Genomic DNA, 17,313 nt, shown 5'->3' on the forward strand with positions numbered 1-17,313 from the left:
AAGTTCTTCAAATAATTGCTTGTCGAAAGCAAGCTTTCTGCCCCGTACTTTTCCGTGTTAAGGCCTAGTTCTGCATGTAACTTGCACAGAATGGGAGTACGTCAAATAGCTTTTCACTGCACTTAAGAAGACTGCTAGAAGGTACACAGTTCACGTTTATAGCGGCACTCAGGGATCGGCACGTAATGACGATTTCAAGTGGCATAAATAATAATTGCTAAACGTAAGAGAATAAGCGTATGCTAAAAAAGTAAAGGTCCCGCAGAAAATTTTATCGCTAAAGATCATCACGCCACCCAGAAGAAACCAGAGAAACAAAAGAATTGATAGGCAGACACATTTACATGTATTTTTCACAAAGTGCCATTTTTAACTGAGCGATGATCGAGGCATTTTACGAACTTTTTTTTCAGACAGACAACAAATATTGCTCAACGCTGGAAAAACACGCATCTACCACCACCCCATACTCGTGTAAACACAAGAAGTACAAGCGATCGCTTAGGTACATTTCGATCACGGTCTCTTTCACCCCTGTTTTGACATTATAGTCTGCAAAACAATAGTATCATCACGCCGAGTTTTCATCCTTTTTCTTTCAAATGTCCACCTCCTGCCATAAATATTGAAAGCGCTACTGGCAATCCGTTTTTATCCTACACAGTGAGTCCCAAGACAGCTCGAGCATAGTACAAATAGCACCGGTCGTTGTTTTATTCCAGGCGGGTCCCCAACGTCGACACACAGCTTGTCACATCAACCGGGCCTCGTTCCCCACAGCAGCAAGGGAAAGAACCGTGTTTCCGCTCCGGCAGTGTGATCCGATTCCCAGCTGCGGCGGCCCCGCGCAGGCGCTCTGTGCTCCCGCTTCAACGCGCGTACCTGTATCGCCGCGTCTGCAAAGCGAACGAGAAGAGCTCGCTCGCCAGCGAACACGTACAAATTGTGTGCATTCCATTTCTCCAAACTCTGCCGTTATTCATCCCCGCGAAAAGCACAGAGACCTCCTCCATGGTATACGCACGTGCAGGCCTCTATTAAATCAAAGGAGATACACAAGCCCTTGACACAGCTGGACGTTTCTTTCCGCTTCGTCGGGAATGCCGGACGACCAGGGTATTAGCTCCGGGCAACACGTATCATATGCACCGGTTGGGCTTCGACCTGAAGGCATGGAAACCACGGCCGTCGGCGAAGATCAGGCAGCGGAAACGGCAAGACTCTCGGGAAGTTTCTACGAAGTGGAACTCGGTGATTCCTGTTCGCCGGCTGGCAAGGACAGGAGTTTCCTGAGCAAGTTCAGGAGGAAAGTGCCGCTACTGCCCATCATCCACACACAGTTCTGGGTGGCTGCGGCTTACGCGCTTCTGGCCCCGCTCTTTCCAGCCCTGGTAAGGTTTGTCGCACCGCGACACGCGCTCGTGCTTTCTCACTATCCGTGGGTAACACGCTAATGAATGAAAAACATACCCAGACATTGTGGACAAGCGCATTTTTCTTTTCAACGGGAAGCTGTTTCTGAACGCAATATTTCCGCATATCGGAAGACTGAAGCATAAAAATCAATAAATCCGCAGATCCATACTCAGGATGCTTGTGGTTTTCAGCTATACAAAAACGCACCCCACTGGTTTTTTACATGCCCCTTAACTACTCAGTTGGAGCACAGGACAAACATTGCAAGCAAGATTACAAGAAAGCTATTCATCAATATGTTCATAGCAGTTTCTTCGCGAACTGGGTCCATTCAGCTTTGTGTTGGAAGCGATACGATTTAAGCATGTGTTCGTTAGACATGCTAAACAGCAATAAAAAAGGTGGGAATCTCTCACTGAACATTCTTCTATGTTTCTAGGCTGTGTCTAGAGGTCTTGAGGCCTGGGAATACGGATTTGTGTTTTCCCTGGGAAAGATAACGACAATCGTAGGGTCAGCATGGGCGAAAAAACTGGTAAGTTGAAGCATATATTTGTGAATAAATTTTCCTGAGCACATCAACAAAAGCTTGGAAAAAACTGACTTCTTTGTGTTTTCGCTCTTTCATTACATTTACATTAAAGAAAAAAAGTGTTTCTGATTAATTCCTGAAATGGCAGCAAGCCAGCTAACTGCGTTAGAAATGTTTTGGTTCTTGTATTGTTAAACATTGCTAGTTGTGAAAACATGCCGCACCGCTTAAGTATAAGACATCATTCATGGGTTTCTTATTTTATTTCTAGATTCAGCAGACATCACCAAAAACAGTATTTCTAATAGGCCAGGTGGGATACTTTCTGGGAAATGCCTTGTACGGGTAAGTTTTCTTTCGAATAAGGTCCTTGAGCCCTGTTGAATTGAATAAGGCATTTACCCTGCATTTTTTCTTTTTCTTTCGTGTTGAAATTCCTAACTAAGGATTTTCATGTATTTCCTCAGTGTTTGTAAACTTCATTATTGAATTTTGAAGCTTTTGGGTAAGTACGTTACCTGTCACGTAAACCGACACCACATACATCAGTTACCCATCGATAAAAAAAGAAAATACTGGTATGAATAAAAATGAACTACCCAAGAAATGTTTTAGAAACCAAGTGAATTTATGGGAAGATATTATGAAATCACGTGAATCATAAAGTCAAAAAGTATGAGGATCTATTAATAGATGCCCTAACTTTCGTGTAAACTCTGGCGTAAGATACGGCCAACTTAATGTGAAAAGCGTGTGTTCAGCTCGCAACACAAGCATCTACTGCAGCTTGTTTTATTTTTATTTATTTTAGTTTTATTCTTTTATTTACTTATTTTATTTAATTTTTATTTTAATTTTTTCTCTGCAGAGCTTGGTGAATTCGAGTACACAACCTCAATGTCACCCAAAGCGCAATATTTTAAACGAATTAAAAAGGAAAAGTACACGTTTTCTAGTACGCAAAAGCCAGATAACGATTCATTTTATGCCACTTATTTGTTTTCCTGATCAGATGCAACCATAATTGGCGTTCGCAGGCCACATTTATTGCCTGGAGTAACCACTGTGCTGAAAAACGCGAAGTGATAAGAACTACTCCTTACACAGCCCCAAAACTCTTCCCGTAATAGTTTGCACTGGCCGACAAAGACACTGCCCGACAAGTGCATAATCTTCAGCACTCGTGTCGTCTACAACGCACAGTTATTAGATCTTCGCCTTCCTTTAATGTGTACGCAATGCTCTTTACGCATTCTGCAGCCCGTTCCGCAACAATGGCTTTTGAACGTCCATCGCGAATGAGCTGACTTTATAGTTCAGCAATCAAATCATTAAGTTAACACTCAAAGATGGTTTGCGCAATGCTGTAATTGAATCAGTGTTCACACATTGCTGAAATCGGGATGCTATTTGCGACTACAGTGACGGCTTTAGCGGTAAAAACGTTTGCATTATGGAAAGCACCACTCTCAGGCACAAAATTTCCCTGTATGGTTGAGATCTCCCCGGCAAGAACAATGTATATATACTTATTAGGAGACGGTCTTTATAATAGAAAAGGAGGTTCAGTGCCTACAATCAGTTTCTCCTCGACAAGGGTTCACTCCACTATTGTCTCCATCTGGTGCCTAGTAAAATATTTCATTGAGACATTTAACTAGAAATGAAGCGTAAGATTACTACGTAGACATGTTTCGATTTTTATTTCAGAGGATTTCGCCACTGTGCAGATATTGAACCTTGATGTTTCTGTACTGTAATTTTTTTCCCCTTGGTAGCGCCCTTTACTGGATTCCAGGTGATTATTTGATGCTAGCAGTGGCGCTGTTTGGAGGTGCACTCGGGGGACTGAGCGAGTCGCTGTACTGTGTAGCAAGTTACTCGACAGCGACTGTTGTTTTCGCGGATAACTTGGGCTTCGCTGTGGTGAGTCGGCGCTTTATTCCTGGCTTTCTTGACAACGCCCAACATTTGACACCCATTCTTCTATTCCGACTTTTTAGGCTGGGATGCAGTTTCTTTGGGGATCAGGAGGATCTACGGGGGCCATCATTGGCGGCGCAATTGCCGATGTGAGTCATTTTGTATTGTTTACATTGCCAAATTTGGAAAGAGTGTTTACGTGGTGCGCAGCTGTATTTTAATGCAGCACCATTAAACTCCTCATCGGAAAAAAAAGTGTGTCGACGGTCCTAAAATTTGCCTGTTGGTTGGGAGAAAGTGATGTACGCAGACCGAATTATTCCCTTTGGCTGGAAGCGAATGAAGTCAACAGAGCTGGTAACTCCCATTGGCTTGAAAAAAATGACGTCCTCTGACCGGAAGTGACGTTAGTTCCGACAACGGCATCAACAGCTTCCAATGCTATCGCATTACGAACACATAGGTTAATTAAGTGCCCTTGTGAATTTTTGCTTGCGTTTCTGAAAAGAAGCGGAAACATATAGACAACTCTTGGAGATGGCTGTTAGGTAGGCGCAATAGGTTTTGGATATAAGAACAAAATTGGCGCCTGGAATCAAAATTTTCTCGCAAGAGGATATGTAAACCGTTCCCAAATTAGTTACTTCTCCATTCTGACTCCTACCCGAGAAATTTATGCCTGAGTGAAATCCTCTGGATATCTCGCAACATCCTGCCGGCATCGTACATGAGCATCAGACTAGGTGCGTTCCTTTATTCCGTTTATTTCTCCGTTAACTATCGGTTTCATACCGGTTGGCGCAAGGTGTAATCCAAGGGAGAGGGAAAATTTCGCACTTCTTATAGTACCTCTTACTGGGCGAATAAAGCGGCATGCGTTTTTTTCTTTGTTTTCTTGCAGCTGTGGGGATATGCTGCGTCATTTTTTGTGGTCTCTTCGCTGTTCCTCCTTTCCTTGCCTTTTATCGCTACGTCCAGGATTTTCCGAAGAAACCGAAAGCGTAAGGAAAATAGTGTCTTGATTTGTTCTTGTTGTTGTGGTTGGCCTGGCTTCTGATTGTTGGTAACGAGGAATAAAAAGTACCGGAAGCGCACTGACTTCTGAAGGCACCTGTTATGAAGCAGCACATTTTTGACTGAATTAAACGTGGCCTCCCATATTCTAATAGTTCATGTTGCTTTTTCATCTTATGCTCTAATATTTTTTTTTTTTAGAAATCAACCACTAATGCACTATAACTGTTGAGTAAAGAGCATAAGATTGTCAATAGCGCCGATGACAAACACTGGGCAGTGTATTACATACCCATGAGCGTCACTCATGAACTACAGACCCAGCACGAATTTTCAACAATGCGGTATGCTTAGAGGTTGATTTTATTCCTTGTCTTTGTTTTTTCAGCCGCAAGTACCAGTCCACCCGCTGTTCGTGAGAGCTATGGAACGGCAAATAACATAAGGCACATATGGCTGCTGCGGGATCTTAGGTTCCTTGCATTTTTGTTTGACTTATTCTTGGATGGCTTAATATTCGGTTTCCTCGAACCAACGTTAGAGCCCTACTTAGATCAGGTGCGTAGAGTGCGTGTTAAGTTAGGGTTCACTTCCTTTTTTTGCTAGCCAGCGCTTGTTTTCAGATTTTAAATAAATCATTCTACTCGCAGTTTCACCAGAGCAGTTCTGGCGCTGGCTCTGTCTTCAGCGTGTACTCACTCAGTTTCTCCATGGCATCGCTCATTTGCGGTTTCATCAGCCACTATAAGGTAAGGATAACGTAAGAAATTCGGGAAAATGCGCGTTGTTAATCGTTGCGCTTAAAAAGTCGGAAAGCACGTAAAACCCTAGGATTCTTTCGCCGAAATGCAAGCACTTTTCCAATGTCATGCCGGGACATTCTTTACAGGCCGTATGTGAGATCGACTCTGGAATACGCGTGTACGGTTTGGGATCCGCCTACTGCTCGAGATAAAGATAAGTTGGAGAGGGTGCAAAACATTGCCTCTCATGTTGTGTCGGGCACACGTGGGTCTCAGTTCAGCGCATCGCGTACGAAAGAAGCAAATGATAGAGGCCAAATGAAATTACGTTTGAAGCAATTTCATTCTATGTATTACTCAACTATCCGTGTTGAACGAGTAAAGTATTTGCAGCAGCCTTATTACAAATCTAAGCGTCTTGACCATGATTTTAAGGTTCGTGAAAATGCGACAAACACTGTTTTTAGGATGTCTTCTTAAACAATTAGGGAATGGAATATTGTCTTTTTCTGGTGTTTACATTTTTCACTCTGCCAAGGAACAGAGGTGTCATCATATATATATATATATATATATATATATATATATATATATATATATATATATATATATATATATATATATATATATATATATATATATATATATATATATATATATATATATATATATATGCATTTCTTATTTTTACAACCCCTCCCCCCCCCCCCCCCTGTAATTCTTTGGCACCGTGGAAATTTTTAATATCGCCTTTGTATTCGCTTACTGTATCTGCTTATTGTTTTTCTGGGCCGCATATGTATTCGTACGCTTTCTTCATTCCTTTCTTTCTTTCTTTTCCTTTTTTCTTTCTCTTGTTCGTTCTTTCTGTATATACTTGCAGTTGGTTTTCTTTTTATCTTTTTTATACAAATATTGCAATGTGCTTACACCTGCGTCACGTGCTTGCTTGTGTTTTCCGTTCGCGCTGTTGCCGCGTTGTAGAGGGGGCTGTGGGCCTTTGTCAAGCTGCTGTTTCTAGAACAGCTTTTACCCTTCAGCCTCCTTCATCATCCTAATGCAAATAAAAGGTTATTATTATTAGTACTATTATTATGATTTAATTAAGCACTTGTAGGCGCTATACGGGCATTCTTCGTAAGAAGCCTCATATGAATACAAGGACAAGAAAAAATTTCCTGTAATTTCCTGTTCCTGTTTGCACGGGAAGAAGTTTCAGTGCTCGGTATTCGTTCAGTCACATTAGGCGTTTATTGTTGCCGTGCTAAACAGTGTGCTCGTGCTTGCTTAACTCACACTGTTCAGGCCGAGATCCGTTTCCTTCCACTGGCACATATACTCAACATTGCGGGTTATATCGTCATGGGACCTGCGCCATTTTTACCCTTCCAGCCGTAAGTAGCCCCAGTCGTAATCAAAGATCGAAATTGACACTTTTTTATACAAGTGTCGCAGTCTTAACTAAGCTAAGCCACAATTTAAAATTACAGAAATTCCATTTTGTGCGAACGAAACGAAAAGGAAAAAAATTGATAAAAAATGTAATTAGCATGTGGGCGCAGGAATGTCCCCCCTTTTTAATCAAGCAAACTTTGCACGTATTCGAGAGGAAGGCCAAATAGCGCAACCGCCTGAAGTGCAGTGTCACTGAGAACTTACCTAGCTGTCAGCTTTGTCTATAAGATTTTTCTCGATTATGATAACGAGTACAGTGAGCAGCCTTTTGCAATGCAGTTCTTTCATTTGCGTTACAGAAGCATGGGCCTTATTTATGCCTCCCAAGTCCTTCTTGGTGCAGGAGTTGCTTCCATGCATGTGCTCTCATACTCAAGTGCAATCAAGCGAGCGATGTAAGTAGAAACTACTGCGATACTTCGCCACCCCTGCTGTAAAACACTTCAGTGGAGCATCCTATACGATGTTAGACATTTCAAGCAAGTGTCAATTTCTTATGTCTCAAACGAAAATAGGTGTCGGTGTAAGCTGTCGATTCAATCGCATGCATTTGCACCAGTCTAAACTGCGTGGAATAACATAACGCTACCCAAAAATTGAAAACTGCACGCCGCCTGATTGTAGAGAGCAGTTCGAAGTAGTTAGATTTTTAAAAAATTGGCGGTGGTATAGCTTCGGTTAAACCTGGAGTGACGCGATAGCTACAGCTGGCCGGGAGAACTTGCTCAGTTGAATTGCAAAGTCAGTCTTTCGCCGCTCCATTTCGCTGGGTGTTTCTTCTTAATCTTCGTCCCACTTGACACGGCGCATGCACACATCTGTGGCAGCTCGGTTTCGCCGGCTGCGCTGCGCCGCCGGCAGAAGCAGCTGCTCTGCACCACTTGGCTGTTCACGTGACCAACCAGGTGACGAACCACGTGATTAGCCACGACGCCACGCCACTGGCAGCTGCTCCACACACGTGACCAACCACGTGACAACATGGCGCCGCCGCCAAAGGGTGCAGTCACATGGTGGCGGCACCGCGGCGTCGCCACGCTGAAGGCTCGAAATGCTACCGTAATGTAGCTATCGCTACAAAAAAAAAAAAATACCCGAGACTGCAGTCGTGTATTACAAACAAACAATTTATGTTTCGCTTGTTATCGCTGCTCCTTGTTTGAGGAGCTCCAAAGCAGTGAAAATATCACTTCTTAAAACTTTCTTAACTGTTATGCTAAGCATACTGGCTAAATACCCTCTCCGCCACTCCTATAGTTTTCCCGAAACTGATATTACCACCGGATTTTCTCAGAACAAAACGCTGCAGGACGAGCATCACTTTGACAACGCTGTCCCTCTCAGACAGTGTTCTTGCCAATACGTAATAATAAATAAAGTTATGAGCGCCTTTCTTGAGTGCAAATCGGTGTCGCAGTAAATGCCCCTGCGCTACATGCAGCAGTTAATTATTCCTTTTTAAAAAACGCAGCAAGAACCTGCGTGTTATACATGAGATTCTCTGGAAGGTGAAGGGAACGAGGGGGTCGACTCCTTATTTCATGTGCACACTTTGAAATAATATACAAGTGGTTGGCCCGCTGCCAAGACTTTGTAGCCCTCGTCGTGATGTCGGGAGGCATTCGCGGCGCTCGACATGCAAGCGGAATGTTCGCAAGAACGGTGTCTTGGCCACGTACGATTAAAAAAAAATTTCAGGGGGCACTTTCTTGACCTAAAGTGCGGTAAGCCGAAAGCCTTTAGCGCGGTGTTGCTGCTTGTGTCGCAGATGTGTGATTACGATGTTAATTAAGTACACAATAGTTTGTGAATCTTAAATGCTGGAGACACTGGAGGGCATTCGAGAGGCGTCCGTCTGATTCGACACCTTTCTGCAAACTCTCTCCAGCGTCCTAGATAAGGAGAACTGCATATGCGTTGGCAGGAAGTAGCGTAGTAGCACGCTCGGATACGGAACGGAAGGATGGTGGTTCGAATCCCATCGTTCACAAACATTTTATTTCTTATCGAGTTGAAGAGTGTCACGGACGGACACCGCGAGTATGAGCCATTAAAGGCTTTCGCCTTAAAATAAATAATGGCATGAGAAGCGCCCTGAAAAGCTGCGCTGTTTTATTGGTGTTCTAACACCGCGGCAAGCATGCAAGCCGTTTAGGCAACGAAATATCGGTACGAAAGAAACGGACAGAAGACGCGATTGGTCACAAGCAAAGCGTTTTATACATGGGGATTGGTTCTACAAAAAGAAAACGGAGCTAAACTCGCGATAGGGGAGAGATATAAGACAAGAAAAGCGTTTTATACATGGGGATTGGTTCTACAAAAAGAAAATGGAGCTAAACTCGCGATAGGGGAGAGATATAAGACAAGAAAAGCGTTTTATACATGGGGATTGGTTCTACAAAAAGAAAATGGAGCTAAACTCGCGATAGGGGAGAGATATAAGACAAGAAAAGCGTTTTATACATGGGGATTGGTTCTACAAAAAGAAAATGGAGCTAAACTCGCGATAGGGGAGAGATATAAGACAAGAAAAGCGTTTTATACATGGGGATTGGTTCTACAAAGAGAAAACGGAGCTAAACTCGCGATAGGGGAGAGATATAAGACAAGAAAAGCGTTTTATACATGGAGATTGGTTCTACAAAGAGAAAACGGAGCTAAACTCGCGATAGGGGAAAGATATAAGAGGCGTGTGACAGTTCCGAACGCGTACGGTTGCATCAAATAAAAGCACAATGCGCGCCACATACTTGAGTCCGTCCGAATCCGATCCCCTGGAGAACAGCAGGCTAGGGCATCCACAGTGCTTACCATCCGCAGCCACCGGCCACTCCTAAAGAATAACGAAGTCATCACATGTATACAAAAAGAGCGTCTTCTACTCAACCTACAACGACAACCTATGAAGTAGACTGCAGCAAACAATCATGATCATGCCAAAATATTAGCTAATACTATGAGAGATGTTGGTACGTGCTCACTCAAAAGCAAAGCAAGAGAAATAAAACAAGCAACAATGGCGAGGTAGGTCACTTGGTGCTTTGCCGCGCCTCCGAAAAGCGTCTCCCGATTCAGAGAGTCGGGCTAACGCCATCTATCACGCGTCCTTAAAAGAGCTGCAGCTATCCTGCAGAGTATTTCATAATGACACCTTAAAATGACAAGACGCTCCTAAAAATTTTTTTATCTCATCTTTGTTCGTTCTCTAACCATTATTTCCCGTAACGGCTGCGACATAGCAAGCAGCGCGAAAAAATAAAAACCGACGTAGAGCGAAAGGGAATCGACAGGAAACACTGGGTATTTTTCGCTGCCCATTGTAATTTTTCAGCAACCAGTTACTCAGCACCAACTCGCCCAACTTTTCTCTTTAACCACGCTCCTTGTAACAACGTTGCCCAAAATTATCTCAATAGTTCAGACGTTGAGAGACCACTTTCGGCAGGTTGTGCTAGTGCTTCCCGCCGACTACTGTTTTTAAACCCCAAAATTATTTGAATACAGTTTTCATTGCCATAAACAGCTACACTGTCAGCCACTGATGTTGCAAATTTTTGCTGAGGAACTTGCAATGTCAAAAAAAACTTTCAAGAGTGTTATACCTTGTTTCTTTTTGCCTATCAAATATATGTGTCGTATTGTACACCTCCCTGCAAAAATTCTGCTTGGCATTGCAGTACTTAAAAATGAAGAAGTGAAAATATTTGTTATAATTGTTATAATATTTTTTGTAATTGCAGTGCTAAAGGTTACCCAGAAGACATGGACACCAGCAGTTTTGTCTCTGGAGCAATATTTTCATCATTCGTTCTCGGGTAAGCTGACTTTGTTAAGCACAAGTACAGTATGCTTCACCTCGTTTTTGCTCACATTAGGCTTGCCGAAACTCATGACTCCGCGAAGAAGAGTAAATTCCCTGCAGCAAAAATTTTTTAGGATCCAATATACTCGTACAGTTTGTCATACAAATGTCATAAAATTATCATGCAAAGCATACGAAATTATCATACAAATGTCATTCATTTTTGAAAAATTATATGTGTCATACAGATGTCATCAGTATCATACAAATTGAATGATATTTGTGTGAAGAAGTCCTGTATGAGATTATTGCATCATGCAACTTTCTTCAGTCCCCCTATCCCCTCTTCCTGTCCCCTCACCTCTTTCATTTCATTTCTCCATTCTGCCTGCTATTTTTTATTTCCGCTACCCCAGCTCAGGTGCTTCAGAATCAATGGCAGATGCCGGGGCTAGCAAAAATATTTTCCTTCCTTATTATTATCATTTTAATAAAAACCACTTACTACTTTCTTCAGCGGGGTTCGCGCAATCGCATCCCAATACTTTGAAAACAAAAAAAAAATATGCTTCCTCTAAGCTTTTTGTTCTGTTTTGTTTACTAACACAACTATTTTTCTCCCCTTACGCTCTGTTGTGGGCAGCCTTTGCAAGTAAATTGACAGCAACCTGCAAACAAATTTTGTTTCGAACAGAAAGTTAAGCTTGTGCTTCAGTATTCAGCTACACGTAAGGCGTCAACGGCGCATACTAAACAGCTCCAAGCAAGTTCTTAAGCAATCAAATTGGCGACGCTACAAAAACTTACCAGTTCCCTCCCGCATTAATTTGCTTTCACCTAACACAAAAGAGGATACCCTATTTGTATCTTAAAGGATTAGTAAGGACATATTGATGCTGACCTATATCTTCAGAATACAGCGCTCTCAGCATAAAGACGCTGGTTTAGAATTGAAAACTTTGATTTTACGAGAAAGAAAAGGCCGAAAATGAAATACATGTGTCGCCACCATGAGCCGATTTTGCAGCTAACCTACGATATGTGGACACAATTTTTAGGGTGTGGATCCTGGAATTACAATAGCGTTCACTTCAAAACTTTTTTCTTCGATTTTTTAGTGTAGACTCTACGACTTTGGATCCAGTTGCGGGAAAGTTTTTCAATAGAAGTTGGATTAAAAAGCGAAAAAAGTTTTCTCGCCACTAGACTTACACTCACCACGTCAATAACGCAAAAAGACTCCGTTGATTCCTGACCGCCATTTGAAAGTAAATGGCGTAGTTGTCTAGCCTTATAGACCCTCAACCGAAAAAAAAAGCATTAATGTCTTAGCAGTGTGCTTCAGGAAAAGTCCGCCCGCAAAGAACCGTGGCTTCCTTTTTTTTTTGCCTTTCTACAGCCTATAAAAAGTCAATTTAAAGTAAAATAACCTTTGTATGAATAGAATGCAGTAATCTATAGAAGCTGGCCAACTGAACTTTCTTTTCAATGCCCCTTTAATAGACTTAAAAGAGAATACTATGGCACATGTGCTGATTCCGCTAAAATCTTCATTAAAGATGTCGCTTTATGAGCAGTGTGTGGGTTCGACTGATCTAAACAAATACAACTTCACAAAAACATTTTCTGGTACTGTGACACAAAGCAACTGACTGTGTTTTCTCACCAGGGCAACCGTAAGTCCGCCTGTCAGCGGCTATTTGGTTGAAACACTGGGATTCAGGGTAGGGTCCATGATACTGCTTGGAGTTCTGGTTGTTTGGGTAAGTGAAAATTTAAAGCGTTTCGAAGAAGAAATATTGTTAATCAGTACGGAAATTTCTAACCTTTTATTCATGCACATCTGTCTAGCGTTTTCTTTTTGTGAGCTCTAACTTATCCTATATTAAATACGTTTGCGAACTGCCACCCACCGAAATATCACTGTCAAAAATTAAAATAGCAAGCACGTTGTTCTACTCAATGGAAGTTTCGTACGCTTAGTAGAAAACGTGCCATAGATTGTGAATTCATTGTAATCAATGCAGAATCTCCTGCTAAGATAAAATAGAAGCTTAAAGAGAGCTTGCGCCGTGCCAATGCTCGAAAGGTTCATTTTATACTTACATCTTTCGTTTCTAATCGCTATTACGAATAACCAGATTGAGGTTCGTATTACTTTATAGTACTTTATATACAAACTCATAAAAGTACAGACCAATGTAAAGCTTCATCGTTAGAGTCAACCTACATATTTATGTCAAGACAAAAATAAAATGTTTCTTCAGCGTCCACAGGACGCACGACCTTAAAGAATTCGTGTCGGTAAGCCAAAGAGGAAAAGCCTTCGTCCATTTCACGAATTACTGTGCCCTTTTAGAGAGGCCGGCAACTGGGAGTCACCGCTAATAAAGTCACCCAGTCCCCTTTTGGTAAAAGCGTATTCGTTAAAGAAGCAAGGCAACAAGCACGAAGCCGCCGCGGTGGCTCAGTGGTTATGGCGCCCGTCTGCTGGCATGAAAGCCGTGGGTTCGATCCAGGCCGCGGCGGTCGCATTTCGATGGAGGCGAAATGCTAAAGGCCCATGTACTGTGCGATGTCGATGCACGTTAAGGAACCCCAGGTGGCCGAAATTATTCGAAACCGTCTTCTACGGCGTCCCTCATAGCCTAAATTTCTTTGGGAGGTTAAACCCTCATAAACCAGCAAGCACGAAGAAACGCCTAAACCACACTATGACTCGTCTTTCCGGCGTACATAAAACGGACGGACAGAGGGAGAGCAGGCACCGTGGTGTCTACTCTCACTCTGTACGTGTGTTTTATGTGCGCTGGAAAGATGAGCCATAGTGTTACAGACCGCCAACTAACCCAACTGTCTATTGGTTTATTATTTTATGAGGGTTTAACGTCCCAAAGCAACTCAGACTATGAGGGACACCGTAGTGAAGGGCTCCGGAAATTTCGACCAGCGGGGGTTCGTTAACGTGCACTGACATCGCGCAATACACGGGCCTCTATAATTACGCCTCCATCGAAATTCGACCGCAGCGGCCGGGATCGAACCCGCGTCTTTGGGGCCAGCAGCCGAGCGCTCTAACTACTCAGCCACCGCGGCGGCTCCAACTGTCTATACGCTTAGCGATGGATTAAAATACACCGCTAAACATGACGTACAGTTTGATTGATTGATTGATTGATTGATTGATTGATTGATTGATTGATTGATTGATTGATTGATTGATTGATTGATTGATTGATTGATTGATTGATTGATTGATTGATTGAAAACTTCTTGCGTGCTAAAACAGCATTGGGCTATTATAAGGCACGCGCTAGTGGAAGTACCGAATTTATTCCGTCTGGTCGAAATAAATTATGAACAGAAATTCGGAAGTTTGGCACATTATGCACAACTTCGTAATTCGGCGTTTTCGAGCATCACTGTATCGAAATTCGGCCTCTGGCGCTAGGGTCGAAGCCTGCAGCCGTTTCTCAGCAACCGAACGCCGTAACCACTGAGCGGGTGGCGGACAAGGGTGTCAACTGCGTTTCTACGTAAATTAGTGAGAAATTTCCGCCGTGCACGCAGACGAGCTCTGCTATACTACAATGACCACGCCTAGCTTTTCTTGGCACAAGGACCTAACGTCATTCTGCTGGCCACAAGTGCGAACACCGCGTGTTTCGACGGGGATATTTCAAAGTATCAATTTAAAAAAAAAAAACAAAAAACTAGAGAGTCTTGAGATATTCTGTGCGAAAAGAGAGATTATCATGGCCGATTCTTCCTTCTCGCTGCAAAATCTGACCTACAGAATATTACCTAGGCTCCCACTAACTATTTGCGACTGCCAAAGAATATTCATTGAATATATCAAACATTCGAAATTACCGCGGTTATTTTAACTCTTCAACGTCACTCGGCCCAAGGTGGCAGCTGTGAAAACTAGAAGCGCTTGTCTAGATTTCCTGGGCTTGATAAATATTTACAGCAACACAAACAACAATTATTTTGTACAGTGATCAAACTGTAGTACCATATCACTGGAGTTCGCAGAGCTCACTCCCGCTGCACAACTCATGAACGCCCAGAAAATTTAGCTCCCGCGAAAGTTTCTCAAACACGTTTTTAGTCGGTCTTAGCTTGAACTGAGTAGCTTATTCGAGCTTAAATTACTAATTGAAATATTTGCCTGGGTAGCATAACTGCGAGTATTTATGACACCCCCCTTAAAGTCATCCATGAATCATGGAATGTTTTCTTGCGTTCGTTCATTTCAGATGCCAGCTCTGTTACTCCTTCAGAAGAAGTGAAACTCATTCTCTCGAGAAGCAGAGGCACACTCCGGTCTGTTGTAAAGCATGGACGCATGAAATTAAACTGCTCCAGTTGTGACGACATCGACTTAATCCCGCTTATACGGTCAGCTCACTACGCCAGCAGCTTTACAGACGCAGAAAAACAGGAGACAGTAAGCCGGTTCTTCATCTCAATTTCACTGCGCCGCTCTTGCCCTTGCCTATGAAGGTGAACCAGGACTGAGAGCATATAACGAATAAAGAAGTTAAAAACAACCCTATGTCGTTTTCCTAGCATAACTTTCTGCGCGTATTGTCACTTAATTGTCTTAGTTTCGGGCAGATATTTTCAGGTTAGCGCTTGCGTGCACTAGTCACAAAGTTTGCCCGTCGAATAACATTCTTAGTAAATAGATACACTATCAAAAGCACACTAGTTATCACCTAACGTATGGCGTGCACGTCAAAACATTCTTAGTTTCGGGCCAATATTTACAGGTTAGTACTTGCGTGCACTAGTCACAAAGTTTGCCCGTCGAATAACATTCTTAGTAAATAGATACACTATCAAAAGCATACTAGTTATCACCTAACGTATGGCGTGCACGTCAAAACATTCTTAGTAAATAGATACACTATCAAAAGCACACTAGTTATCACCTAACGTATGGCGTGCACGTCAAAACACTCGTGCACACCGCTCTCCTAACTACGCAACTGCCGCGGATCTCAACCAGCGCAGGAGACGATGCACTGAACACAGTTTTTTTTTTCCGGTTTTCAATCAAACTATGTGTTGTGAAATACCGACTCCCAAACGCTCAGTACCAGTGCAGAGGCCACATTTATTAAAACATTTTTTTTATTAACATGTTTAGTGACTGTACGTTCCTGTTTTGCGAGGGAAATGAACAGAAAGAAAAATCTCAGCTGCTCTCCGATTTCAGAGTGCGCAAAAAATATATACTAAACGAGCATGGATGCTGTTTATAACAAGCGCCTGCGCTCTGCTGCGTAGCAACGAACGTTTACGTCAGGGCACAGTCCCCACGTTTCCTCGAATGTGGCCGGTGTTTACAACGAACATACTAGCGCTGATATGGGCACGCTGGCTAGTCCAGTCGGCGTATTCCCAATGCGCTCGAAGCCTGAAAGCAAAGCGCTATTTCGAGTGTTTCGCCTAAGAGGTCCTACAATTTAAAAAGATATGCTTTTTATTTAGAATGGTGCTTTTTTCTTTATTTATTAAAAGGCCCGTAGCCCACCGTAAATAATATCCACATCAGTTTTTAGAAATTCGAAAACGCAGTTAAGCTCGGCGCTGTGGCCAAACAAATTTTGTTTATATCGCACCAAAAAAAAAAAAATAGGGAGGGAGGGGGCGTTTACGAAAAGCTTGCAGGCAAAGCACCCTCACCAGTGCACGTAACTCGTCGAAATAGCGAAAAATTTTTGCGCCACAGCGTCGAGCATAATCGGGTTTTCGAAATCCTAAAAACTGATATGAATATTACTTACAGTGGGCTACAGGTCTCTTAATAAATAAGAAGACTAACAGTAGTAATTAAAAAGTTTACTATTCAGTATTAGTTAACCAGCCTACTAATTGTCATTTCTTAACTGTATTCTAATGCGCTACACCGCTGGCAATGCTATGCCGACAAAAAAGACCTTTTAAACTGAAAAAGCCTATACTTAAAAATCGTAAAACACCTTAGGTGAAGCGCACGGCATGAGCACATGGATGAGACGACTGCAACGCGGACGCTTGACGGGGCAGCAAGGACAACTTCATCCAACTTCAGTCCGGGCAAAACTCGATTCTGCGCCTCTTACTTCCTATCTTGACATTTGTTCAGCAGCATGCAGGACGAATTTAATGCTGATAAAATTAGATTCGAAAAAGAAACCTTTTTTTTTCAGGCCATTCAAATCAAACTTGCGATGGCAAGATCAAAAGGATTCCGTGATGCCCGTCGGAAAGTCAATGGCCGTGCAGCCTAGCCTCAGGGAGCCGTATGTAGAATTGTCTTGATGTCGCCACTGTGTGGTTTGGAAATCGACAGGTGGTTGTGTTACTCGAGTTTAGTTCACCGACCTTTTGCAGGTTATAAAAGCTTCGTTTTCAGTAAAAGTAACGTCTTC

General features: G+C 42.6%; 1 protein-coding gene across 2 annotated transcripts; it reads left to right on the forward strand.

Annotated features, from left to right (window-relative positions):
* The first annotated feature begins 842 nt into the window (after positions 1 to 842).
* On the forward strand, positions 843 to 15,439 carry LOC144098533 (MFS-type transporter SLC18B1-like). 2 transcript variants are annotated; one of them, XM_077631251.1, is made up of 13 exons: positions 847 to 1,391; positions 1,856 to 1,951; positions 2,220 to 2,293; positions 3,727 to 3,874; positions 3,952 to 4,020; positions 4,773 to 4,872; positions 5,274 to 5,443; positions 5,536 to 5,634; positions 6,934 to 7,022; positions 7,383 to 7,478; positions 10,827 to 10,901; positions 12,558 to 12,651; positions 15,151 to 15,439. In XM_077631251.1, the coding sequence occupies exons 1-13, from the start codon at positions 1,101 to 1,103 to the stop codon at positions 15,181 to 15,183; spliced, it is 1,434 nt and encodes a 477-aa protein (XP_077487377.1). In that variant the 5' UTR covers positions 847 to 1,100; the 3' UTR covers positions 15,184 to 15,439. The 2 variants fall into 2 exon arrangements, 1 of the variants encoding a protein (XP_077487377.1); XR_013307197.1 differs by lacking the exons at positions 6,934 to 7,022; positions 15,151 to 15,439 and having other exon boundaries at positions 843 to 1,391; positions 12,558 to 12,628.
* The last annotated feature ends 1,874 nt before the right edge of the window (positions 15,440 to 17,313 follow it).

This window comes from Amblyomma americanum, chromosome 7 (assembly GCF_052857255.1).
Source record: "Amblyomma americanum isolate KBUSLIRL-KWMA chromosome 7, ASM5285725v1, whole genome shotgun sequence".
Classification (NCBI taxonomy): domain Eukaryota; kingdom Metazoa; phylum Arthropoda; class Arachnida; order Ixodida; family Ixodidae; genus Amblyomma; species Amblyomma americanum.

Bases quoted from the DNA above. Each gene is read 5' to 3' on its own strand.
- LOC144098533 (XM_077631251.1), top strand. From the start codon at position 1,101: ATGCCGGACGACCAGGGTATTAGCTCCGGGCAACACGTATCATATGCA. The intron at 1,952-2,219 runs GTAAGTTGAAGC...TTTTATTTCTAG, and splicing joins CAGCATGGGCGAAAAAACTG to ATTCAGCAGACATCACCAAA. The intron at 7,479-10,826 runs GTAAGTAGAAAC...TTGTAATTGCAG, and splicing joins AGTGCAATCAAGCGAGCGAT to TGCTAAAGGTTACCCAGAAG.